This window comes from Capricornis sumatraensis, chromosome 17, assembly GCF_032405125.1.
Source record: "Capricornis sumatraensis isolate serow.1 chromosome 17, serow.2, whole genome shotgun sequence".
NCBI classification, from domain to species: Eukaryota; Metazoa; Chordata; class Mammalia; order Artiodactyla; family Bovidae; genus Capricornis; species Capricornis sumatraensis.
In genome coordinates, this window is record NC_091085.1 from 65,465,513 (window position 1) to 65,493,344 (window position 27,832).

The 27,832-nt window shown below is 34.8% G+C and overlaps 1 protein-coding gene across 2 annotated transcripts in view; it reads left to right on the top strand.

Annotated features, from left to right (window-relative positions):
- Window positions 1-27,832, top strand: part of MED13L (mediator complex subunit 13L) — a 282,965-nt gene that overhangs the window by 21,103 nt on the left and 234,030 nt on the right. For both annotated transcript variants that reach the window (XM_068989585.1, XM_068989586.1), the window contains exon 2: window positions 11,728-11,965. In XM_068989585.1, coding sequence (XP_068845686.1) covers window positions 11,728-11,965 — 238 coding nt within the window. The remainder of the gene's footprint in view (window positions 1-11,727; window positions 11,966-27,832) is intronic.

A 27,832-nucleotide genomic window follows, 5' to 3' on the forward strand; every position in this document is an offset into this window, starting at 1 on the left:
TAAACCACCAACCACCAGACTGAAATTACCTTGATAGATTTTCAAACTAATGCTACTAAGTTTAATACCCAAAATAAACTCCTGTATTATCATTTTTATATAATGTTAGATTTGATTTGCCAATATTTTGTTACTGATTTTTAAATCTATAATCATGAAAGATATTGACATGTAGATTTCTTTTCTTGTAACGTTTTTGGTCTTAGTAATGTTGGTCTCCTAAAAATGAAGTGATAAGTAGTCCCTCTTTTTTTTAAAGTATGTGTAGAACTGGTGGTATTGCTTCCTTAGATGTTTGAATAGAATTTACTAGTGAAGCCATCTTGGCTTAGAGAACTCTTTTAGGGAAGATTTTAATTTATGAATTCCACTTCTTAATAGATAAAGTGCTATTTAGGTCTTTGTGTGTGTGTTACTTTTGTAATTGTTGCAAAGGAATAGTCCATTTAAGTAGTTTTAACTATTGACATACAGTTGTTTATAGTAATTCTATTATCTTTACAGTGTCATTACGATGTGGAGTAATTTCTCATCTTTCATTCCTGATAATGGTAATTTGTCTTTTTGTACCTCTCTTGATTAACCTAGTGAGAAGTTTGTCAATCTTATTGATCTTTTAAAATAACCAGCTTTTCATTTTATTGGATTTGTCTGTTGTTAGTCTGTTTTAAATTTCATTTATTTCTTTGCTTTATTATTTCTGTCAGTTTGCATTTTATTTAATTTATACCTTTTCTAGCTTCCAGAGGAAGAAGCATAGAGTAGTTCTATACATTTCTTCCTTTTTGATGTGAATATATAACGCTACAGATTTCTCTTTGAGCACTGTTTTACTTGTAGCCCTCATATTTCAGTGTATTTTGTTGTCATAATCAGTTCAAGATATTTTCTAGTTTCCCTTGTGTTTTTTTTGGCAGGAGGTGTTCCTGTGCATTATTTAAAGTTATTTGTGGGGGAAGGAAGCATTGGAGATACTTCATTAATTTCTAATTTAATTCTGTTCAGAGATTTCAGCTTTTGAAAATACATTGATATTTATTTTATGGCCCAGCATATGGTTTCTCTTGGTGAATGTTCCATGTGCATTTGAAAAAAAAAAATGTGTAGTCTTCTGTTGAGTTGTAATGTTTTATAAATGTCAGTTTGGTTATGTTGGTTGATAGTGTTCATGTTTTTCTATATCCTTATTGATTTTCTGTCTACTTGTTTTATCAGTTGCCGAGAGGAGGCCTGTTGAAGTCTCCAATTATAATTCTGGGTTTGTCAATTCCTCCTGTTAGATATATCATATATATATATATATATATCTATATTGTAGTTCATATATTTTGAAGTTTTGTTATTAGATACCTACACATTTGGCATTTATGTCTTCTTGAAGAATTGCCATTTTTATCATTATAAAATTTCTCTCTCTAGTCCTAGTAATAGTCCTCTTGGAGTCAACTTTGCTATTAATGTATTCACTTGGTTTTCTTATAAGTTATGCTTGCCTGATACACCTTTTTATGTCATTTCACTTTTTAAGTGCTTTTCTTGTGAGCAGTATATAGTTGGGCCTTTAAATATTTTATCCACTGTGCGAATTGGTGTCTTTTAATTATATAATTATATTGATATGATTGGCTTTAAATCAGCTATTTTGGCTTTTTTCCAATCTGTTGCATCCATTTTCTTTCTCTTTTTTTGGTCTTTTTCTCCTTGTTTTTGGGTTATTTTGAGTTTTGTTTTTTGTTTTGAATGAGTCCACTTTGTCTTCATTATTAGATATGCTTCTTTGTTTTAGTTTTTAAGAACTGGTTACGAGCTTAGAATATGCATCTTTAGCTTATTACAGTTTGCCTCCAAATATTGCATTTTTTCATTTATGTTAATGGAACAATATATATATACACTTTCTCCTTCTGCCTTTGTTCTATTTTAAATTTTTCTTCTGTATCCAGTATCCAGTCCATGATCCACTAGTTTTGCAATAACAGTTAATTAGCTTTTCAGGAAATTTCAAAATGAGATACATGATTTATATTTATATATTGACTGTTTCTGGTGCTTGTTATTCTTTTGTGTAGATCTAGGTTTCCATCTGATAAATTTTCCTTGTAGCAGAAGAACTTTTTACATTTATTCTAGTTACATTTATTAAAGTACAATTCCATTGGCTTCTGTTGATCTAAAAAAAATCAGTATTTTACCTTCATGTTTGAAAGATTTGTGCTTGATCTAGAGTTACAGGTGTGGAGATTTTTTTCTTTCAGCTTGTACCGTTTTTTTGTTTGTTTGTTTGCTTTTTAACTGTGTCGCATATGGGATCCCAGTTAACCAACCAGGGAACCCATGAGAAGAGCAGATTCTTAAGTACTGGACCACTGGGGAAGTCCCAAGTTCCATTATTTTCTGCCTGCATATTTTCTTTTGAGCAATCTGTTGTAAATATTGGTTGCTTCTGCTTATGTGATGTGTTTCTTTTTTCCCCTCTTGACAGCTTTTAAGATTTTTCTTTTTGGGGCTTCCCAGGTGGCACTAGTGGTAAAGAACCTGCCTGTCATTGCAGAAGATTTTCCTTTTTATCTCTGGTTTTCAGATGTTTAATTGTATATATTTTGATTTTCTTTTTTCTTTTGGTTTATATTGCTCTGAGTTCACTGAACTCCCTGGTTGCCTGGCACCTGTTGAATTTTGTTTAAATGTGCAACTTGGTATTTAGCAACAGCCTCAAAAGAGACCCTGTCAGATCGCTGGAGCTCTTTTTCTGCATAAACTCTCTTTTCTGGTGATCTACTTTAATATATTCCAGTTACCTTAGACTTTATAGGACCTGCTTCATTGGTTTTCTTTACCTCAGAGATTCTACCTTTGTGTTGTCTGCCATCCAGTATCTGAAAACAGTTTCTTTTTTTTATTTTTTGGTCTGGTTTTCTGATTGTTTATGGTGGGAGGATAATTCTGGTGCTTCTTATTTATATTTTAAGTGTCATGTTTGTCTGTGTATATTATCCTAGTTTAGGGATGAGCAGGCTTTTTCTTAGAGAACCAGAGAGTTCATTACTTGAGGCTGAACAGCGTGGTTGTACTGTGGAAGTAGCCATAGATGATACGTGGTGTGGTTGTGTACTAATAAAACTAAGTGGCCTACCTGCAGGCCCTGGTTGGCTACCCCCTGAGCTACTTGACTGAGATACAAATGATATTAGAGTTACGGAGTCTTAAGCTTGAAAGGGAGGAATCTTTGAGATACATATTTCATGTTCGAAAGGAACCTTATAAATCATATTGTTTAACCAGCTCTTTGATGTTTGAAGCCACACCTAGTATTGACCAGCTTCTTGCTAACCCCCCATATCTATGATTCTCAGGGATGCCAGTCAGGGCCGTTTTCTTCAGTGACCTCTTGTTGTTTTAGTTTTTTCCATTTGATTGTCTGGTACCACTTGGGTCAGTTCTGAGCAAATTGAATTCATCTTTCCTGCATCAGTCTTCTGTGTGACTAAAGATTTTTCAAATTTCTTCAGCCTCTTAACTTCATTCAACTTAATTCAGCTGTGGGTTTATCTTCTTTTTGCTATTTATTTGATTGAAAGAATTCGAACGTGAAGCCATATAACTTCTAGCCATATGACATGTTTAGATTTCCTCACCCTACATCTGTTAATTTGTTGCACCTTATCTAGATTTTTCTCAAACTAAGGAGCTAGGAGTTGAAAGCAGGATTGACTAGTGACTCTTATAACCTGCTATGTAGGATCTAGATACTATACTTTTATCAATGTAGCTTAGGATGGCAGTAACTTTTAAAATAGTTACTTCACATTGTTTGTGTTTAGGTCATTGTCAAATAAAACACCCCTTTCCACTCATGCTACACTCCATTTTAAAAATCTTTATATTTTTGAATTAGTGTTGGTAAACTGAGGGCTAGGAGGAAAGTTACAGTTGAGGGAAAACGTTATTATGAGTCAGCAAAGGTATGTATGTGTTAGAAAGCATGTTTGACATACAGCTTATTGTATGGAGGGAGTTACCGTACTGCGTTTCTCACAACATGAAAATACCATGTAGATGAGAGTCAGATGCGAGGCCCAGTGCCCTGATGTGCTCCTTGCCTCTGTGGAGGTGATCCCTGGCAAACCTCTCCTCTCGGAGCAGGAAGAGTTTGAGCAGAGCTAGATGGGAGGGAGCATGCAGCTGGAAGCATGTCTCTGCCCACCTAGAGTTTTAATAGTCTAAAAATGGAGAGAAGAAACAGATAACAACAGTTATCTTAACACCCAGTAAAATAAGTTTTTGGCTTTGCAACACAATTTATGGGATATTAAGTTGTTCTTAAGCTTAAGAATTTGCCTAGAATCAGTCTGTAAAAATGTAGAAGTGAGTTCTCAAAATTAGTTTTAACTTTTTATATGTATTAAATATTTTTGCTACATTTTGATTAGTGTTTTTTTAAATTTTAGAACAGAATTGTACTCTGACATAGTTGAAGAATCAAATAGTTCTATAAGGTTTTTGTTGTTCTTTTAACTGCACCACACTGCTTGTTAGGTCTTAGTTCCCCAACCAGGATTTGAACCTGGGCCTGACAGTGGTAACAGTAAGTCCTAACCACTGGATCTCCAGAGAATTCCCAGGTTTAGTGAATAGCATTCCCTTACTACTGGCCCCTATTTTACCCTCTCCAGAGACATACGTGCTCATCTACTTTTGTTCATTATCTTAATTTTTAAATGTTCCTAAATACTGTTTATAATTACTTTCAGGTTTTAAAATTCTGAACCTTCCACTGTTGAAAATCAAGATTTAGCTTATTCTCTCTCCCTCCTACTAAGCAAATATGCCTTTTCCATCCTTCCATTTCACCAAAATAGTTGTATTGTAATTTTGGTTAGCTCAGTATTCAGTGTTAACATTCACTTGATTATGTTAATATATGGCAGAGCCATTGAGTAAACTCTGATTACTTTTTCTTTTCTGTGTAACTGGAAGATGGTAATTATCTGGGTTTTGTTTGCTTGGTTTTCGACTGTTTACTTTTCTATGTATTTTTGACTAATTCATCACCAAACCTTTTGCCTATTATTTGAATCTCCGTTTAAAAGACTTTCGAATATCTGGTATTCTGTCAGTTCCAGATTCGTGACAGGGTCTTCCCTGGAGCCATCTGACCTCTTATAATCTAGATTGGTTGCCCTCTAACTGGTGCACAGTTCACAACCTGGGATCATCTGATTATTGCCTGTAATCCTGGGGCTTCGTTTGCTCTCTCCCATGTTGAATCTGTTTCCTAAATCTCATGGCTGCTGCTGCTAAGTCGCTTCAGTCATGTCCGACTCTGTGCGACCCCATAGACAGCAGCCCACCAGGCTCCCCCGTTCTGGGATTCTCCAGGCAAGAACACTGGAGTGGGTTGCCATTTCCTTCTCCAATAAATCTCATGGCTACTTAGGGTTTATTTCCTCCTTTTCATGGAGTATGCCTCCAGTAGCTTCCTAAGAAAGGATACCTTTTATTTTTTTAAAATACACATTACATATTCTAAAATGTATTCTGCTTTTACACTTCATAGATAATTTAGATTGGCATAGATGTTTAGTTTGGAATACTTTTTTTTTTTAGAATTTTGGAGATACTACACCATTGCCTTTTAGCTTCTAGTGTTACTGTTGAGAAGTCAGAAATCCTTCTGATTCCTGACCCCTTTTTACTATATGGGAGCTTTGAGGCGCTTCTCTTTGTCTGCAGTGTGTTGAAAGTTTACAATGATATGCTTTCTGTGAGTCCCTTTCAGTCTGGAAATTTGCATTCTTGCTTTGTCCCCACCCTTACCTCTTCACCCCCCAAAATTTTCATGAATCATTTTATTGGTCATTTCCTCTTTTTCATTTTCTGTGTTTTCCCTTTCTGAAAGCTCTTTTATTTGGTTTTGAACTTCCTGGGCTGATCCTCTAGTTTTATCTCCCCCCACCCTCCTATTTTTATTTATTTATTCATTTTTATTTGCTTTACTTTCTGGGAGAAACTTTATCTTCCAGCCCTTCTCTGCATGTTTTATCATTTCTGGCATCATTGTTTTAAAGTTTCTAAAAGCCCTATTAGTTCTTTGATAATGATATGCATAAGTTAAATGCAAATTCTGCACCATTTATTTAAACTACTTGAGCATCCACAGATTTTGACAGTTTGTGGAGTGTCCTGGAACCAGTCCCCCGTGGATACTGAGGGATGACTGTACCTGTGTTTATCATTCTTTATAAATTGGGTTGTAGCTTTGCTTTCTCCACAGCCCAGATTCAGTTTTCTTAGGTATTATAGGGCTCCTGACCTCTTGAGCATTGGCTTCTTACCTTTAAAAATCTGGATGCTCTCATCTCTGCTACCTACTGTTGTGATTTTATGATTTAAGGGAACAAAACAAAGAAACAAACTTCTTTACTGGGTTTTTTGAGGGATTTAAGAGCGAGCAAAAGCAGATGTGTGTATTTGTTCTGCCATCTTTACCTGGAGCTGATTAGTTATGTTTTAACAGACGTTTTCTATTATCCTAACTTTTCTCTTTCCTTTGACTCAGTTGAGAGGTGACTTAATATGTTTGTTAGCTGTATTTTTCTGATCTGCTAGGGTAGTAACTCTATCACAGGAGGAAGTGGTGTGAGGCAGACTTGAAATTCCCTCATGTGCTCACGTTAGTCCCAAATGATCACATCTGCCTCTTCTACAGATCATCCTAGAATCCTGCCAAGGATTGGTATTAAGCTGCTTGTTCTATAGTTTGAGATATCTTTATTTCAACTATTTCTTGAAAATTCAAATGTCTCTAATGAGGGTCAGTTTCATTTACAAGTCGCCTTTGTGAGTGGGATGTAATTAGCTTGGGTCAGGAGACGTGAGCTCTTTATAGTATCTAGGTCAACCATATCACCTTACAGGTCGGGAAGCCAAGGTGCCCTGAGATGGAGATTTCCTGATATCATTTAGGTAAATAGTTGAAAAACTAGTACTAGAGCCTCGGTCTCCTGACCTGCAGCCAGTGTTCTTTCCATAATATACCCAGGGTTCATTCTTACCAAGTTACATTAGTTTTACTCCATTCCATGGCCTCTGAATACAGTTTTTAACTTTGGAGAGCCACTTTGCAAGTATTGATGTATGCTGGTCTCACAAGGGATCTGATTGCAGTGGGTCAGTGCAAATAAGTGACCTTCAGTGGGAAAATTTATCAGCTCACTTCTTACATTAGTACCTAAAGAGTAGGATGTTAAGAAGCAATATAAATGTTCTTTAAATACGTTTATGTCATAAGAAAATGCATTTATCCTGACTCTGTTGCAGTTTAGTTAGAACCATTCTGAATTGAGCTGCTGTTTTGGCTAGAAGAGTCTCTTCTGGTTAAGTTCAGTTCCCCAAGGACCTTGACTACCTATGCAGCTGATACTAGCCATTGCTGAGAAAACTTCCCTCCAGTCTCTGTTACTATTAGAGTAGCTATTTTCTTGGTTTGTTATACATACCCTAAGAATTAGCTTGTGTGGTTATGGTCTTACAGTGGTAACGTGTACATGAAGGAGTATGTAATTATCTGAGTGAAATTAATCTCTTCTATTTATGGGATGGTGTAGTGAGCAGTCTTATACTAGTTTTCTTAATAACTCAGGAAGAGTGAAGAAAGATTCATAAACTTTCTTAAATTAGAAAGTATGGCCATGAGATCTTGTCATTGCTAAATTGAGTTGATGACAGTTTCTTTGTACTATTTTATAATCCTCTAAGGCTTCTTGTTACAATTAGCCCTATGAAACATCATGGCAGAGTAGAAAGAGTTTATGCTCTAAGTTCAGTTATGTTTCGGATTTGCCAATTGCTACCTGTGTGGTTATGGAAGAGTTATTTAATTTTTCTGACTACTAATTTCTTTAGCTGTTGGCCAAGATTAGAAATTACATATGAAAGCTTCATATGTAGAAATTACATATGAAGCCTATTAGGGTGCCTCATATTAGAAATTCTATGTGAAGACCCTGTTGTGGTGCCTGGTATTAAGTAGGTGATGAATAAAAATACTATTTATACCTTTGATTCTATATTTTTAAAGCTATATAATCTTAAGCTTAGGGCTTCCCTGGTGGCTCAGTGGTAAAGAATCCACCTGCCAACGCAGGAGATGCAGGTTTGATCCCTGGGGCGGGAGGATCCCCTGGAGAAGGAAATAGCAACCCACAGCAGTACGCAACCCACAGCAGTACTCTTGCCTAGAAATTTCTGTTGACAGAGGAGCCTGGTGGGCTATAGTCCATGGGGTCACAAGAGTTGGACACGACTTAGCGACTGAACAATAACAATCTTAAGTATAAATATGGATTGTTTATCTTTGACAGTGAGAAATAGTTGCATTTTGGGGATAATTTGCATCTAGAAACATTTTAAAGGATTGCCTCAAGAATATTGAGTCTTGGAGATATGAGAAATTGGGTCAGAAATTAGGTCAACAGACCTTTGTGAAATTGATTTTTAACTATAAACATGATCATGGCATATAAGAACATATTTTAATAGTGTAATTGAATATATATCCATGATAAAATTTTTTTCATGGACAAAGTGTTTCAATCATTTTTCCTCTTATCAAATACTAATTCAAAATGTAAAGCTAGATCTTTGAGCATTCATTTTATACTCAGATATATGTTAGGCTTTAATGGTGTTTCATTGTTATATTTTCCAGTGAAGATTGGTATAGTGATATTTAGCTTTAAGGTAAAGGGATAAATTGTTTTAAAATGACTGGACATTTTTAGTACTTCTGGCTGAATTAGTTATAAAGAGATTAAGTTTGTAGCTTTGAAGTAATGTCACTTGCATTTGTATTATGTCACTTGCTGGAACAGCCCCATAAAGACAGAGCAGGTGGCAGCGGCTCTCTTTTACCACTGAGACCATAGAAGCACTGATAGGAAGTTAGTGGACGTGCTGGGATTAGGAAGCCATTCTCCTGAAGCGAAGCCAAATAGTTTTGTCTGCTGAGCGATATTGGATGTTACAGGTGAAAGTATTCTTGTGAGTAGATTGCGGTTCATAGATTTTCTTGGGAACTGACTCACCTGATGTTTAAATAGCTGATATATTTAAATTTTCTCCTTTTAAATACGGTTAGTGTAAACATTAGTGTTAGTCTGTCAGTTGTGTCCGACTCTCTATGACCCCATGGACTCTTGAGTGGTTCGCATTCATTGGTATATTTTCATTCCCCACCTTACCTCCCTCTCCCCTTCACTTCCTCAGGATCCTTGGGCGTAGAATGCTTGTTTACGGATGAAAGAGAAGTTAGTCTTCTAGTGGGAAGAATCTGCCTGCAGTGCAGGAGATGCAGGTTCAGTCACTGTGTTGGGAAGATCCCCTGGAAGAGGAAATTTTCGGCAACCCCCAAATCCCATGGACAGGGGAGCCTGGCTGGCTACAGCCCATGGGGTCACAGAGTTGGACACGAGTGATTGAACAAGTCTTCTACTTTTCTGATTTCAGTTGCTCCCACTTAGTCTTTTTATTTAGATACCTTCTATGATATATATTTAAAACTTGATCTTAGGCTTTCTGATTAAGACATAAACAGATACATACATATTGCTTTTATTTGAAGAAACAAATCTATGTGATAGAAAACACACCTAAAGGGAAGCAGTACAGCTGTGCTAGTAAGATAGCAGTATCCTTTATATTTTTGGCCCTGTGCCAGGCACTGTCCTAAGCGCTGCCTGTGTATACTAACTCATTGAATCAATTTTGAATACCATTATTCTCATTTTACTTGTAAGGGAACTGAGAGACCAAGATTAAATGATTTGCTCTGGGTACTTCTACCTCCAGCTAATAAGTACAGAGCTGGAAGTCAAACCCAGGAAAACTGGCTCCAGTCAGATCAAATACATGATAATGATTTCTCTAAGTGGAATGAGGACTACCAGTTAGTACAAGGACATACCATTTTATTAAACTGATAGGAATTTTTAAAAATAGGCCATTGGGGAGGAGGTTATTTGTGTTGATGAGACTACTGGAAAGCATATGGTAGCATCCTTTTGTGAGTTTGCCAAAGACTAAAATATTTGTAGTCTTTGGTAATTCCGCATCAAACAATCTCTCCTAAGGAAATAATTGAGGAAAATAATGTTCAAGGATGTTTGCCAATTATAATAGTGATAAAAATGAAGACTGTCCAGTTATTGAATAAATTGTTTTCTCCAAGCAGTGAATAGTATGAAAATAGTAATTATTTTTGAATGGTAATTAGTAATATAAAAAATATTTATAATAAATGAAAAAGGATTTGAAAAAATGTTTATGTACAGAAAAACAGGAAAGTATGATGCTGATAATTATTTCTCATATGATAATGGAAAATAATTATTTCTTGTGTGATTAGTTTACTTTTTTGTTTGAACCTTTTCCTTGGCCAGGTATATTTAGTTGGAGGAAAACCCAAGTGGTCCAAAGAGAAAGCCTAAATGATGCCAATACCAGGTTTTACTGAGAATTTTCATTAAAGATGAGATTTCCGCATCTCATACTGTGAAAGGAAAAATTAGTGAATTTCAGACAGTTCTAGTTTGGATGTTTGTCTTTTTGGAATCATTTTTTTTTTTTTTTTAGTGAAGCTTTTTTGGGGATTGAAGAAAACTGATAATTTTTTCTTGGAGATGTTCGTTATAGTGATTGTTTTAGGACTTCAGCTTGTTTTAGTTATGTTAGTTGAAGTAACAGTTATTTTTCTCACCTGTGGTACTTGTTTTTTGAAAAGCAACTTCTTGACAAAAATTACTAACTTGGTGGTTGGGAGTGGTGTGAGGAAGGGGAATATGAGTGAGTAAGGGTTAAATGCAAGGGATACATGGACTCTTTGGTACAGAGTTATGTTATGAATAAGTTTTACTATCAGTTTTGAATACATAGTTGTAGTTCCTAGTCAAGTAAGGAATTCAACTTTTGTTTGTGTTGAAACATCCCTGAAACTTAGTTCTTTTTAAACCTAATACTTAAGAAATTTTAGAATACAAATTCACAAGACAGATCAAAGATAGAGGATCTGCTCTCAGCTGAGTTAAAGTTACTGTGTTTTAAAATGTGTTTAGAAAACAAAAGACCGAAGTACACTAGGGAATTGTTATAGAAGGAAAGCTTTTCTGTATGCCACACACTAAATAGCAGGAATAAATTGCCGATAACATTGCGTTAGTTTATTAGCAGGTTATTTTGGCTTTCATAATGAAGTACTATGTTACTGCATTGTATTTCTCCAATTAAAAAAGATTTAAACTAGAGTTTCTGGATGGGATGAAATTGAGGAAATTCTTTCAAAAAATTATTTCAGTTCTACAGATTCTTACTTGACTTCTAAATATAATTTATGAGTTAAATAAGGAATAATAATATAGAAAGTATTCTAAGCAATAAGTGTAGGGACTTTATAGTAAATAATAGGTAAGAAATGGTTCAACAGGAAATGATTACTTTTTTGCTGTATTTTGATATATAATATATGTAGAAATCTTGATAGGAAGAAATGAACTTTTTACCCCCTTTAAAAAAATTCAAGGATTGACAGAAATTCTTCAGTGGAAGAAATCTTACGGTAATGAGGTGTACTGTAAATATTTATTTTTAGCAGATTTATTTTTCTGTATTGAAGCCTGTTTTTAGTGTTTTTATGTGAAGAAAACAGTCAAAATTGTAATTTTCTTTTTCCAGGCTGAACTCACAGGAATCAAATGGCGTAGGTACAATTTTGGAGGGCACGGGGACTGTGGACCCATAATTTCAGCCCCAGCCCAAGATGATCCAATCCTGTTAAGTTTCATCCGCTGTCTCCAAGCCAACTTGCTGTGTGTATGGCGCCGTGATGTCAAACCAGATTGCAAAGAGTTATGGATATTCTGGTGGGGAGACGAACCCAACCTAGTGGGTGTAATACATCATGAGCTACAGGGTAAGTTTTGTTTTTTTTTCCTTAAAAATTATTTGCATTATATATGTTTTGAATAGTGGTATATTCTGAAAAGGTTATAAAGACTTGCTGAGAAGAAAAATCCAAGGGTTTAATGGATTTGTGTCAAAGGAACCTCCTTTTCTTTTCACCCCTGTTTTATTCAGATTCTTTCCCATTCATACAGTACCTTGAGAACCACTCTATTATAGTGTCCCCTGGGTGTTTGGGTTGGAATTGAGGCTAAGATCTACTGTATTAAAATGATAGTGAAATGAAAAGAGTTATTATCAAGTCAGTGAAATGAAAAGAATTATTATTTTTTTTTTCTTTTTGGACTCTTGCTGTTATGGTTTTTGCCAGCTGAACTCTGGTGGAAAATTGTAAAGTGATAATAGGAACTTAGTGCAAGCCTTATTGGACAGAATTATGAGGTGTCATTTCATAGTATATTTGAAGAAAGATTCATGTAAAGAATCTACTCTGGTTTTGTAGCAAGTTTTCCTGTGTTTTGTTCCTGGTTTTTATGTAAGTAGGTGATTCCAGGAATTATTTGCTCTAATGCTGCCTAATGTTTAACTTCAGATTACCTCTGATATCTGGAAATTTTGAATTAATATAAGACTTTGATTTTTCTGAGCTATTGATACTTTTTGTATTTACCACCAATTTATAACCAGAGGAAATTTTATTGATACTCTCTGAATTTCTTATAAAAACGTTTTTACCTCTTTCCTTAAATGTTTTCATCTAGTATGCTAAAGAATTTTTCTAAATCAGGGCTAATTCTGATTTTTAGTTTGGATAAGCCATTAACTCTTTTTGACTTAGTCTCCTAGAACCAACATTTATAGTGTCTAAATCACTCTTATTAATTTGTGGTTGAAAAATTTCAGTTAGTGTTTGAAATGTTTTGTTAATACGTATATTTAATTTTTTTTATAGGAAGGAGTAAAACTAACTTTAATGTATCTGAGGATCTATTTTAAAGCATCTAAATTTCCCTAAAGGATTTCCTGCCAGCTTCTGCTTGACACCTTCCTCGCTTTTCTTTACAGCCACTTTTTTTAGTCTGTGATATCTCCTGCCACAACAGCCAGAGGGCAGTAAACCACAGTGGACTAATTGAGCTGTTTACTTTATGGTCCATTTGTTCAGCTCAAACCTTTCTTCATAGTTTTTTAGAGTATTTGGTTTATATATATAAGAATCTATTCTGGGTAAGATTGCTTACCTAGCTGGTTAGTCAGCAAAGTCTCAGAATTATATACATCTCAAAGCTATTACATGTAGTTTGCAGTGAACTCAAGGTAAAATTAGTTTTAAACATCTGGTTTCTGTTTAATCAGAGTTTTTAAAATAAGATACCTCCTAAAAGATAGCATTTATATTTATCCATTTAAGTATCAAAGCATATCTTTTTCTTCTTTCACAGTATTTTGCACACGTGGTAGAGGAATAATACAGCTTTTTTTTTTTTTTTTCCGTTTCTTTCCCCTTCATTTTCCTTGATTGTTTCTGACTCAGTTTCACTCTCTTTTTCCCTGTTGATCCTTTATGTTTTAACTTTTTGGTCTGGTCTTTACTGTTAGCAACACAAATAATTTTATAATGAAGATGAAACCAAACCCAACTGTTATTTAGGCTTATTTAGTTGATGTATAAAGTTATTTATCCATACCAAAAAGGCACATGGTCAGTGTTTTTAGAAATAAGTTACTGTGTTATTTCTCATGGATTTTGTTACTGTGTTAATGAAAAGATGTAGCCTGTTTGAATATTTTATAGTTGCTATAGATTGCCTGTGTACATTTGTTCATGTTTTAAGTGGTTTTTTGTGGTAAATATTTAAGATTAAATTCTTTTAGATCGTTTTATAAATTACAGAAATATTACACTTTAATTAGAAAATTAGGGAAACAGAACTGCCAAAGGAAGAGAACAAAAAACCAAGAATCCTGAAGTCTTAAGCAGAGTTTTAATGTTTGGTGTTTCTATGTATAAATGAAAGTGGTATCATACTGTTTTGTAACTCAGCCCTTTTCACTTAACGGTGTCTTATGAATGTTTTTGCCTGAGAATGATTGCCTTTTAATTTTCTTCCCTATTGAGTTTGAAAACAGTGTAAACTGTTTATTTTTTGGTATGTCACCAGGGAAGTATTAGAGTGATGAAACAATCATAACTTTCTTAAGTACATCTACTCTTTTTAATATATTGAATGTGTGAAAGTTATTAGATCAAGGCAAATGATCTTTTCTGTAGGTAAAAGTGGTTGCAAAGAGTAGTTTCATGTTTCAACTAATATTAGGAAATATAGGAAACTTAATTAGAAAAATGAGTGACATAAAGACTGCTTTGTTTCAAGTGAGGGAGAATATTACATGTAGAGCAATCATGGAAAAAGGATACCAGGGGAGTATTGTAATGGTAGTCACACACATTTAGGATACTTGCAGTCTGTTTCATTCTCTAATATGTGTAAGAATGATTCCATTTTGGCTAAAATAAATTTTGTCAGGATCCTTTAATATTAAGATAATGGTACCATTATTTGTAGCATTCTCTTTTTTTAAGGGACATTTTACTGTCCTTTAAAATGCTTTTTAGTTATGTTATTAGGCATTTACCTTTGTTTTTACAGTTTAGCCCAAATAGCATTCTACTAAGAAATGTCACAAAGCATTGTATTTAAATATGTGCAGAAGGAGAACAATCCTATAGGATACACATAGTTTTATATTACATTTTTTGCTCAAATGCTTAAAATACCTGTGAAATAGTCTATAAGAAGACTAAGATACATTTCCAACTGGTCCCTGTCACTTGGATAAACACTTTTGGGCTCTTGTTTAGAGAGTTGTTTATATTGTATAGCATAGTGGTTCAGAGGCTTGGGTTTGAATCCCGGCTTGTTGACTTGCTTGCTGTGTATCTTTGGTCTAGTTATTTACCTTATTCGTGCTTCAGTTTCCTCACTCTAAACTGGGTTACAAGAATAAAAAAAAGTTTAAGTACTTAGAACAGCACAGAGAACAAGCTAATCCAGAATTGTAACTACTGCTGCTACTGCAGTACCAGCAATTAACTCAGACATTAAAATGAAAACATTTTGGCAGTTGGTCTGTGTGGTATAACATTCAGTATTTGCTGATGTTTGTCAAATACTAGTTTTTTAAAGTATACTTTTAGATTGAAGTAATCATTTTTGAGTTTGTTAATGTCGATAACTAAGAATAGTAAACTATTAGAGAACAGTGAAGATGTTCCTCCTCATAGGAAATTTGTCTAGTTAGAGTCTGTAAACAGAATTTCATAACAAACCTTAAATTATGTTATAAAGAGGTCAGAACTTTAAGATTTGACTCTGTTGGATCCCTGTAATGTAGATTTGTAACTTTACTGCCTTCTCCACATAGAGGTATTGAAGGACACTGGCTGAATACTGAATATACAAGTATTTCCTTCTCTGTGTCCATCTCTAAGTACCTGTATCAACAGGTCCAATTATAAGGCTTTGAAATCTCTACCCTTGATAAATTATAGTCTGAAAAGGGTATAAGACAGGCACACAAATATGTACAATGCAGGGAACACTGTAAGTATATAAGAGAAATGTAGTAGATTGACTGTTTTCCACATTAGCAAACATTCAATTCCAGGTGTGTGCTGTGCTGAGTCGCTCAGTCGTGTCCAACTCTTTGCGACCCCATGGACTGTAGCCCACCAGGCTCTGTCCATGGGATTCTCCAGGCAAGAATACTGGAGTGGGTTGCCATGTCCTTCCTCCTCCAGGGGATCTTCCCAGCTGAGGGATTGAAATTGAACCCAGGTATCCTGCATTGCAGGCGGATTCTTTACCGTCTGAGCCACCAGGGAGGCCCTCGATTCTAGGACTAATGTGTAAATAAGGGTTCTATAAAGTTTTCACAAGAACACTGTAAGTCCTAGTGAGAAACCTTGGTTTCTGGTCTGTTTATTCAGTCTCTATTAGGCAAGAGCTGTGATCAGCCCTAGATGTGTAAAAACGAATCCTCATCTTTAAGGAGCTCACAGTCTTACTGGGGAAGCAGCTAAATGAGTCCATAATGATGATACAGTGGAGTAAGCTGCAAATGTTTAAGTTAGGGATCTCGCAGAAGTAGCAGATGCAACCTCAGGGAAAGAGAATAGGGAGATAGGGCTGAAGCCCAGGGGCCGTGAGGCTTGCAGTGTCTTACAGGATACATCTGTTACATAGGTTGCAATGGAATTTGCCCTAGTCAGAGAAAGTAGCCGCTATACATGGGCCTTCGGGCAGTGAATGAACTGTGGAAGAGGCAGGCTTGCCCAGAACGTGGAATATGAGTGAGATAGTTGGGGGAAACAAAAAGTGGGGAGGTGGGCCATAGTGTGGAGTTCACTGAAGCTAGGACTTAATCTGATAGATTTTGAGAAATTGTTAAAGGTTTCTGATCAAGAAAGAGATAATTAGAAAGATTATATATAAGATATTGAATATGGTCAGGAAGACCATAATATTGTAATATTTTATTCTGAATTGAGTTATTAAATGTTTTTAGTTTAGGATACAGATTTAAGTTAAAAAATACCTATGACTATGTACTGAACTCTATATTGATAGTTTTTGCCAATTTTATTTTATTATAACTTGCCTGTTTTTGCTTGCCTAAATTTTTTCCCACATTTTTCAATTTGATTTTTAGAGAATAATATATTATGCTAAATTGACTTCTTATCTACCAAACAGAATCATTTTATAAACACAATTGTTTGGTCATTTCATTGCCTGTTAGTCAGTAATGGGAAAGACATGCAATCTTTGAGTCCCAAAATCATACAAAGAACAAGCACAGACTTCTAGGGATTGGAGATGGCTTGACCCAAAGAACTCCTGGTCCAGAAGAAGTATCTTACACAGATTAGCTGTATATGTGCTTAATAACGTTCGTTGAATGAATGAATGAAAAACCTCTTAAATAATTCTAACATAGCGTGGTTTATCCTTTCAGAAGGTTGATTTATAATAAATACACTTGAAATTTTGAATTATTTGGTAATCTGAGAAGATCGAAACCTAGTTAAGGCATTATTATTTCTGTTTTTGATTCTCAGTGAGGTGTAAATATCCAGTGTAAAGATGCCCTCCTACTTTTGTAACTGTTAAATTTGGGGCTAAACTTTGAGACTGTGATTGTTATTTTCCCCTATAACTTTTCACTCTGGCTTGAGGAAGAACCTGACTTTGAGCCTGTTTAAAAACAGAAGACTTCTTGAATCATCTGCTTTTACAAAAGCAGTTAAAAGTTCAAATGAAGATTGTTCTGAAGTCATAAGAAAGATGGGGTCAGGCAGAGGAGAGAAGAAAAGATGAAAAACATTCAAGAGCTCACAAAGGCAAATTATGATGATCAAGCCAAACTCTGAAAATTAATAGCCACTTATTGCTTAGAATATTAAAAAGAGAAGTGTTGGCATTGAATTTTCATAAAATCATAGACAATGAAGTATGTCTACACAGGAATGTATTACCACATATGTGTATCTTAACAGTGTGAATTGTCAGTTGGGTTTTGGAGATTTCTGATTATCTTTGACTAAATGAAATGAATTTTAGTCAACATTGTAAATGGATTTATTCTCAGTTGCAATGAAAAAGAATTGCTTTCTCTGAACGTAGTGACAGCTTTACATATAAAATTAATAGGAATGAAATTAGGTAAAACTTCATTTAGTTTGAAAATTTCTTCTAAAGAAATTTCTTCTGATCCCTGACGTTCCATTCTGTTTTTATATCTGTTTTGTCATTATTGATAGTTCATTTGTGATTCATTAAAATTAATCTCTGGCTAGATTGAAAAAGCTTTTTTTCACATTGTTTGCATTTATTTATTCTTCAAGTATATAAATCTGATTTTGAAAACAAGTGAATTATACCATTTTACAGCATTCTAGATTTCTAATATTAATATTTTATGTGTCAACATTTATATGGAGATTTCATTACATGGCATTAATAATTCTTGAGATTGTTAACTCAGTGTATCTGAAAAGTAAATGTTACTTTAATTTTTATATTTGCTTTTACTTTGTGGAGGATAATAGAAAAATACATTTATGTTTCAAAAGAAGCTAACACTTTGATGGAAAGCATGAACCGAGTGGTAAATGGTAGCTAGTTCTGAGTAGTTGTAAAGTAAGTATTCCTTGTTTTCACTGTGTTTTGTTTTGAAAGAATTAGCTTGCTAAAAAACTATAAAATGTAATAGTTTTCACTGTATGATTATATAAGCGCTTCTAGTGTGTAATTACTGAAATATTAGATTTAATAGAAAACTATACATTTTATTCTTAAAGAAAGTAAAATACTTATTAAGACTTTGGTAAGCAGTAAATTTATATGGTAAAATGATGGTTAAGATTTCAGAATTCTTTCCTATGAAGAATAGGAAAAGATCTAATGGATTAGATAGAATTATTAAGCTAAATGTGCTTGAAATTGAGAGAATAAGCTGAAGTCTAATTTTTGAATGTAAATAAAATCGATGTGTTACCACAGGCAACTTACTGAACCATGTAATTAGTTTTTTCTATGAAAAATGAGACATTTATATAGAGATTGTAGTGAAATAGCATGTAAAGGACTTATGTTCTAATGATATGAAAATTAAACAGTTGGTAAGAAAAATTACACTTTAAAGATGGTTGCTTTAGGGAAAAGTTAAATCATTTGATTTGCAGGGTATGTGTGTTGGGTGTGGAGATCTACGTTTTGGTAAGTATGTATAAGCATTATATATAAAATTACCTACTCTATAAAGTAAACCTGAATAAAACTCACTAGTAATGAGGTGTTCAAGTCACCACCACAAGTAGGGTTGCAAATTAACCTAAAAGTAGGTAAACTTTCTTGGTGTATTCCAGCTTTTGTTTTTTTTCTTTTTGCTTGAGATGTAAGTAGTTTTAGTGATGAACACAGTTCAAAATCTTGTTCTATTTTAATAGAGTACTTTTAAGATTTAAAATAGGGTTCCTATGTATTAAAGTACTATAAAGATTTCTTTTTCCAGTAAAGCAATTTCTTTATCTCTTGTTCAGAGAGGTTGATCTAAGAAATTAAAATGTGCTAAATTGGAGAAAAAGTTAATTTAAAGGCCTAATTAATTCAAGAAAAAATATGTATTTGGAGATTAAAATTGAGTGATGTAGATATAAAATTACACATTAGAGAACAAAACACTTTTTGCTACACAATTTACAAGCAAATCCTTTGCTGACATATTCAGTCAGTCTTACTGTTTGAAGTGTTTTATATAGAAGATAAAATTAGAAGTCTCTAAAATAAAACTAGGTGTTTTAAAGGAAGGAAGAAAGTGGGGCTGAATCTTGGTGGTTCATCATTGAGAGGACTCCTTGAGTGTCCTGTCCCATTCATTCATTTAAGTTAGCATACCCATAGGGAAATGGATGCTTATAAAAGTCCGTGACTTAGTCATATCACTAGTTGTAATGGAACTCAAATCCATACTTTATACTTTTTAAAATTAAAACCATTGTTGTCTCTAAAGCTATATGTAACATAAACTGTGTGATTTACTCATTTTATAGAGCAATTCTACCATAGCATTTAAAATAAACTGTTAAGAGTTCTATTATCTATGTATGTATCTAATAAAATCTATTTTCTGAGCTTAAAGAAAGAGCACTGACTTGCTTAATTCTGGACATAGGGCTTATGTTTTTTTGACTTTATTTATTTATTAGTATTTTAAAAAATTAAATTGAATTTGTATCTTATATTGGAATATAGTTAATTTGCAGTGTTTCAGATGAACAGCAAAATGATTCAGTTAGGAGCTAAAATTTTTTTGTTCTGTATAAAAAATGTTTTAATGGCAGAAATAACACATAGTATATGCTTCTTTCCTCCCTCCTCCCAAAAGATCTCAAAGGTTTAGAAATGTTTTAAGCATTAGAGAATTATGAAATTGGATTCTGTTGCTTTAAATATTTCATGCCTAAAATTGTCCTGATGCTACCTGAGGAGCTTTTCATTGAGTATCATTATGGCCAGTAAGTGTTCAGTAATTCTCTTTACTGCTTCATCTGTGTACATATTTTTGTACAATTTCCCACAAGTACTGGGCCACATACCTATTTCTTATAAACCCAACACTGATTAAATGTACTCTTGGTATAGTTGCGTCTCGTTTTGATCCTGGCTCTGTCGTACTGTGATTTGTCTGTGACTTCAACAGAATAAGCATTATCCTCTGAGGCCCACTTAGGATTGAGCCTAAAGGCCTTCTGCAGTAGCCACATGATCATACAGTTAGTTGTGTTTTTTTTTTGTGCTGTGATAGTGTAACTGAATATGAGCCAGTTGCCAGGCTGTTGTGGTAGAATAATACCTGTGGTTTGCAGTTGATCATGCAGCAAAACTGCCTTGACTTAAAACATACTAAATATTAAGGTTAAAAATTGGATAGAGTGCTTTTGTGTTGAAAAGGATTGTGTGTATACAGTGGTAAGTTGAAAGGTAGCACATTCACAGATTTGTCATGAAAAACCCCTTCCTCATATTTAATATAATGTTATATGCAAAATATATTTCATTAAAACATTACCTTTATTTATGGCTTTACCAGCCTTAGGGGGAGGTAAGACTTAATGCTAATCTTCTTGAAGGCTTATTCTATGCCTTCAGTTGGAAATAAGTAAATATTTGTAGAGTGACTGCCTAAAGAAGGAAAGTGTGAACGTCATCAAGAGGAGATCTCTTCATTAAGATTATTTTTTCACTGGTAATCTTGGGCTTGTTTAAATGTAAGCAGCTTTGATGTTTGCTATTTATAAGAGGGCAGATTATTCACATTGAAATATATTTAGTCTAAAGGAGAAAAATTTAGATACTGTCAGTTCAGTTTTAGGCAGTATATTTTTAACTTATTTTAAAAGTACCCTAGCAGATACTAATAATGGAAAGGGCGCCTGCCTTGGCACCCTTGGAAGTTTAGGATGCAACTCAGTTTAGAAAGGAAGTAACATTTGTTGGCAGTGACTTTGATGGAGACATTTATCAGGCCGTTTCTTGGTTTCATGAAGAGTATAACAAGGAGGAGCCCTTGATTCCAGTAGCACATCTGGGGTTGGAACACATACCCGGTTGCTATAGAAAAGGTTTCATTAATCAGAATCAGATTGCCAGAGCCCTTAAACCCATTCTTAATAAGCATAAGCCATTGGTAGCTCAGATGGTAAAGAATCCGCCTGCAGTGTGGGAGACCTGGATTCGATCCTTGGGTAGGGAAGATCCCTTGGAGAAGGGACTGGCTACCCACTCCAGTTTTCTGGCCTGGAGAATCCCCATTGACAGAGGAGCCTGGTGGGCTATAGTCCATAGGCTCACAAAGAGTTGGACACGACTGAATGACTTACACTTTTTCAAAGGAAATTTTACCAATAAAAGGGTTAAATGACTGAAATGAAGCACTCTCTGTGATTAGTCCTGATATCACACAGATATCAGTGTGATGTGCAGAATGGTTGGGCAATGAGGTAGAATATACTTGGGCAAGAACATCTTCCTCGGATGTCCTGGAATACTGATTCAGCTCGTTTGCCCCCATGTTTCAATTTATAGTATTTTGTAACAGCAGTAAAATAATGTACAAAAGGATGTTTTAAAAGCATCCTTTCAGCTTTGTAAAGTATTATTGCTCTTTAATGATCTTTAATATTTAGAGTTACCACCATGTATTTAGCCAGCAGATATTTATTGAGTCTGGATTATTTTAGGTGCTGTGCAGAATGCAAAATGAATCAGAAACATACTGTGTTCTTCAGAAAGAAACACTCTTAACAGGGGGCACAACACATGTACCTAGAGCATTACTGCAAATGTCCTGAGAGGAACACACACAGTCTTACTGGAGTTATTTGGAAAGAGGCAGCACTTTGAGGAACAATTGATTCTTAAGCTGAACTTTAAAGAGTGGGTAGAATTTGGTTATTTGGGTATATGACTGCCACGGCAAGAACATTTCAGGTATATGAAATTGCACGTGCAAAGATAGAGTAGGAAAGTTTGCAGTATCTGTGGGGAAAGAGTTAAAGATAAGTTGATTGAAACTGCATGCTTGTGCCTGATGGTGATGGAGCTTAAATACTAGGCTGAGGAGTTTGGACTTAATAGGTAGTTGGGTGCCGGGGTCCTGCCCCAGTGGATCCAGGGTAATTTGAAGGGGAGACAGAGTAGGCGAGGAAAAACTTACTTACTTAGAAATATAAAAAGAGATTAAGAGGAAATAGTATAGTAGGAAAATTAGTGGAGAAAAGAGGCTGAATAACTTGGTTTACGTGGAAAACTAATAAAGTTCCAGACAAGGAACTTGCACCGTCAATGTTAGGCCACTGGTGCTCACTTGAATAGTGGAGGGTGCCCCGCCTTGGGCTTAGAAGCCAGGGCAAGTAAGTAGACCCCAGATGGGAATTCAGCCTGAAAAGGAGAGGGAGGGAGAGGGAGAAAGAGAGAGACAGAGAGAGAGATTTGACACGGGGGAAACCAGTATTTCAGTGACTGGCCCATCCTCTATTGTCCTGAAAGGCCTTTTATACTTTTGATTGTACATAGAGACCAACGGATAATACAAAATTATGCAGCGTCAGCAGCCCTGACTCTTATCGAGACCAGGCTTTCTCTCTGCATACCTAGTTGTATACACAAGTCTTAGGTGATTTACATCATCTTCTGGCCAGAGGGCCAATTAACATTTTACGGCCCTTTTCTGATAAGGGTCTGTCAACCAGAAGACTTATTTGGCTTAATAGTGTTGTTCTTTTCCAAAGTCTGGTGCCACTCTCAGAAAGCACTAAATAAAGTTACATTCTTACATAGCAAGGACACAACAGTTTATAACAATGAAAGAAGTATAGTGATTTATAACAAAGAGAAAAGTAATTAACTCAAGTCTAGTGTTGCTAACATCAAAACTACTATATTCCTATTTCTGCATCCCGTTTACATTGATTAATATCCTCCCAGGTGCCTAAAAGATAAAGGATATGGAGGCCTGGCGGCAAACATTAACTCAACAATGAAGTCCTTCACCAAACTAATTCTTAGCTCTAAAAGGCTCTATATCTTTAAGATGTTTTAAGCTTCGTGCCTCTCTCCGTTGGGGGGCTGTAAACAATTCACAAGTTGTAAAAGTCTGGGCAGAGGGGTCAGGTAAATTAGAAAGCCATCAAAGGGGTTTTTAAATGGAGACATTCTTTTTATATGCAGGAGACTGTTAACTGGACCTCTGAGTTAACTCTTTCCGGAGAAAGGTGGTAATGTCAGAAGAGTATAGTATAGCTGACAGTAAACAGACAGATTTTGGTTTCGGAGTAGATGCTCAGGCAGAGGACCCCTTGAGACCTGACTCGCCTTGCCTGTCAGGCCTCTCCGTATGACCTTGTCATGGGTGGGATCTCCCATGCTGGCTCCCGGCAGTTGGGGATTTGGGGAATTTTTGGATAGGATGAGATGGGAAGCTCCCTGTAGGCTGTGAAATGTGCTGGGGGTAAGACCTGCACCTGACTTTGCCCATTGTTATAACTGCAGGACCAACATAATTCCTGGCACATATTTAGAGGATAGGTTAATTAGTAAATGAATGAGTGCAAGAGAAGTTTGTATGAAGATTACCAGTCTAGCACCATTGGACACTATGAAGTCCTTGTAGTACTCTGGATCACATAGGAAAACATACTCTTACAGAAGACATGTAAAGAAAGTATATGACCACATTTGAAAGATTTTCTTGGTGCATTGATTTCTCTTTTAACTGCATATTTGAAGAAGGCAATGGGACCCCACTCCAGTACTCTTCCATGGAAAATCCCATGGACGGAGGAGCCTGGTGGGCTGCAGTTCATGGGGTCGCTAAGAGTCGGACACGACTGAGTGACTTCATTTTCACTTTTCACTTTCATGCATTGGAGAAGGAAATGGCAACCCACTCCAGTGTTCTTGCCTGGAGAATCCCAGGGACAGGGGAGCCTGGTGGGTTGCCGTCTATGGGGTTGCACAGAGTCAGACACTACTGAAGTGACCTAGCAGCAGCAGTAGCAGCAGCAACTCCATATTAAGAGGACAGTAGTATAATTTTCTTCATTTTTGGGGGGAGTTATTGCTTTTTATAGTTTAATTTTAAAGGTTTTATTAAACTTAATTGAATTGAATTATTTTCCATAAATTATTTTTATTCATTTGTAGATAGCAAGTATTGGGCAGTGGGAAAAAAGCTTGTGTCATGTAGAACAGGGGCTTTGGAAGAGCACTATTTATTGGATTAAAGTGCTTAATGATATTTATGTGTCAGAAGCCTTGTTAACTTATAAATATGTCACAGATTGAATGACCTTGGCTGTCCTCTGTATGTTACAAATCGCCAACCCAATCTTAGAGTTCATATTTGCTACGTAGAAATCATTAGCTAAGATTGCTTGGCTGAGATGCTCACTGGTAAACTACATGTTTTCCTATAGAATCAGATTGAAAGCTTTCAACTGAGCTTTCTCACTGTGAAATCCTTAATTACTGACCTCTTTAAATATCATGTCTATAGACTACATGCTAAAATGAGTTAGTATACTATTAGGCAAACATCTTCAGTGAAATCCTTGACTTTTTGTGTGTGTGTGTGAATATACATCTTTTGTTCTTCTGTTATAAAGATAGCCTTTTGGTTCTATTTTCTAAACATTTAAGATAGCAAGTTGTTACTTAATTAGTTCTATAATTCTAAAATGGCATTTTTCGAAAACTATTCGCAAAGTTGATCTGCCCCTCCAAAGATGCTTGTAAATGTACTTGCATATATATATACCTGCAGTTCCTTGGATTTCCTGTGTTAGTTGAAATTCCATTTGACCACACATGAAATGCAGCCCTGTCTCATAGAGACTGCTTGGAGAACCCTTCCATCTTCAGCAAATCACACCTTGTTGGCTAGGAACCATTACCACTCTGTTTCCATTTGTTACCTTAGCTCAGCCGGCATTCAGCAGAGGTATAGGTCATGGGTTGTGAATTACTCCCTCCTGTTCACTCTCACATATCAAAATGTAGCAGAGGCCAGGAAGAAATTTAGCATTCTTTTATTATTTTTTCTCTTTGTAGAGGTAGAGACCGTAAGTATGATAAGTAAACTAAAAAAAATTTTGAATGTTCACTCCTTGTCTCTCTCTCCTTGTGATACTTGTCTCATTAGAAACAAGTCATTTAAATTTGCTTTGACTTATTCTTGTCTAAACTATGGGAATTACAGCTTTAGTTTATGATACAACATGAAGCAACTATGGAAAGTTCATACATTTTAAGTACTGTGTAAATAAATGCTTTTCATAGTCATACTTTTCCTTTAATGAACTCTGCTTTGAAAATATTGAAATCTTTATGAACTTATTTTATAATTCATAGTTTTGGTCATAATGTCTGCCTGTAGATAAAATTTGAATTCTTTTTCACCTGACATTGTCAGTGTCATCTTAGTTAAATTAACATTTAGCCATTTGATTTTTCAAAGAGTTGTCTCATAATTGTTTTTTTGGGGTTGGCAGTACAAGGACGGTTGATAATACTTATGTCTGTGCTGAAGGGATTTTAGAATAAAAAATTAAAATTGTATTCCATATTGTTCTAAATAGGGATGGTAATCTGATCCTTGAAAATTATGGTAAGTGTATGGTGTATGTGAATTATTAATTGACCAGAGTGTTTTTGACTTTTTATTGACTGTTGCATATAGACAATTGGCAGGAATATTTGATTAACAAGGATTACTACAGATTCATGTTACATGCCATAATAAGCCTATTTTTCTTTCCACATTTTGTTTTTTTCTTTGCAGAGTAGTTTTTATTTATGCTTATTGTTTCTAATTTTGTGGTAGTAATAAATCAAAAATAAATGATGGCTTGAAATAATTATATGTTGAAAGTAGGAACCAGACAATAATAAAATATTTATAGTTCACTTGTTATGTGCCAGGCATCATGCTGGGTGCTTGATGATCAGTCTTGCAGTGGAAGATGATTCTGAATTCATTCATTCTTTTTATATCTTAACTTGAATGATTTAAGGGAAAGATTTCAGAGTTTGTTGATGTGTTTTTATACCTTGTTTTTTTAAAAAATTCAATTTTATTTAACGTGGAACAGATTTAGTAGTTATGAAATAAACAGCAGCCTTTACCATTTTGAGACTGTTAATTTAACTAGTTGAACACTAGAGGGACTGTGAACTAACCACTGAATTTTTTAGTTCAGTTGTTTAGTAGTTGAGGTGCTTTATTTAAATAGCAGAGTCGCATAGCTTTCTCCAGCTTTTTAGTTTTCCTAAGGTTAAGTATTGTGCCCCAGAGTTTACCTGGCATCTTATTTGGTTGATTAACTCTTGTGTGTATGGACTATAAAATTTAACCTCTGCCAGTCTAGGTATCAGAGAAGGCAATGGCACCCCACTCCAGTACTCCTGCCTTGAAAATCCCATGGACGGAGGAGCCTGGTAGGCTGCAGTCCATGGGGTCACAGAGAGTTGGAAACAACTGAGCAACTTCACTTTCGCTTTTCACTTTGCTGCATTGGAGAAGGAAATGGCAACCCACTCCAGTGTTCTTGCCTGGAGAATCCCAGGGACGGGGGGAGCCTAGTTGGGCTGTCTATGGGGTCGCACAGAGTCGGACACGACTGAAGCGACTTAGCAGCAGCAGCAGCAGCAGTTTAGGTATTTCAAACCAAAAAAACCTTTGGTCATAGCCTGCTTTAATCAATCTATGTATTTAGGTGTCCTGCTGAAAGAAGTGGGAAATATGGAAGTCACCTATATAAATAATGAGTTCATAGTTTTCTCTTGAAAGTCTCTAGTAGAAGAAAATAGAGTTTGGAAAAATATTCATTGGAACAGTAATTCAGATTTTTATGATTATTGAATATGTGTTTTGTGAAAAGATTCATCAGTTTATAATAGCACTAACACAGCAAAGTTAATCCATATATTATAGTTTTAGTCTACATAGGTGGCTTTACAGATATTTGTGATGTTTCACATGAAAAGATGTTTGGCAGCTGGACCTAATTTAATAAGAGTTTTCTGGAATCCAGTCTTTAGGCCTTAGAAGGTTGAATATTTCTTGAATAACTGTGGTTCAACTTTGCTGTTAACATTTTGTTCTTAAAATTATTTTGCCTTGGAAATGATGTAAATGTGAAATTACAGAATTTAAACTACAATTGATATACAGTAGATGAATGCTTTTGAAAGTTTGGTTTGTTGGCTATCTTGGGATTTTAATTGGGGTCACATTATGAACATAAAAATGAATCAATCTGCATATTTATATATTTCTCTTTAAGAAGTGCTAAAGATCATTTAAAGATTCATGAAATGAATGAATTGGGTGTAGAATTTATTTTCTTCTGAAATAAATTTATTTTATCATTTTTATATTTGTAATGCTGATCTAAAGTTTATAATGTGGCAGAAATATGTACTATGTTAATAACATAAATATAATTTAAGTTTAATTTTTCATGTTTAAATGTTTTATTTCATTTTCCTTGATTATATATTTTTAAAATTCAATATAAATTAAAAACCAGTACAGTTTAATATAAGAAAAGAATAATTTAAATCCATCTCTTATTATTAATATTTCTATCTTCTTCCAGAATATTTTGAGTTAACTAAAATGATGTATGGAATTAGCTATTATGCTTTAAGTATCCAATGATACTTTCATTCTAACTTATAAGAACTATGGTGTAAATTCTTGAGGTATACATTTGTTTCGATCATTTAAAAATTATCTATCCAACTCATTT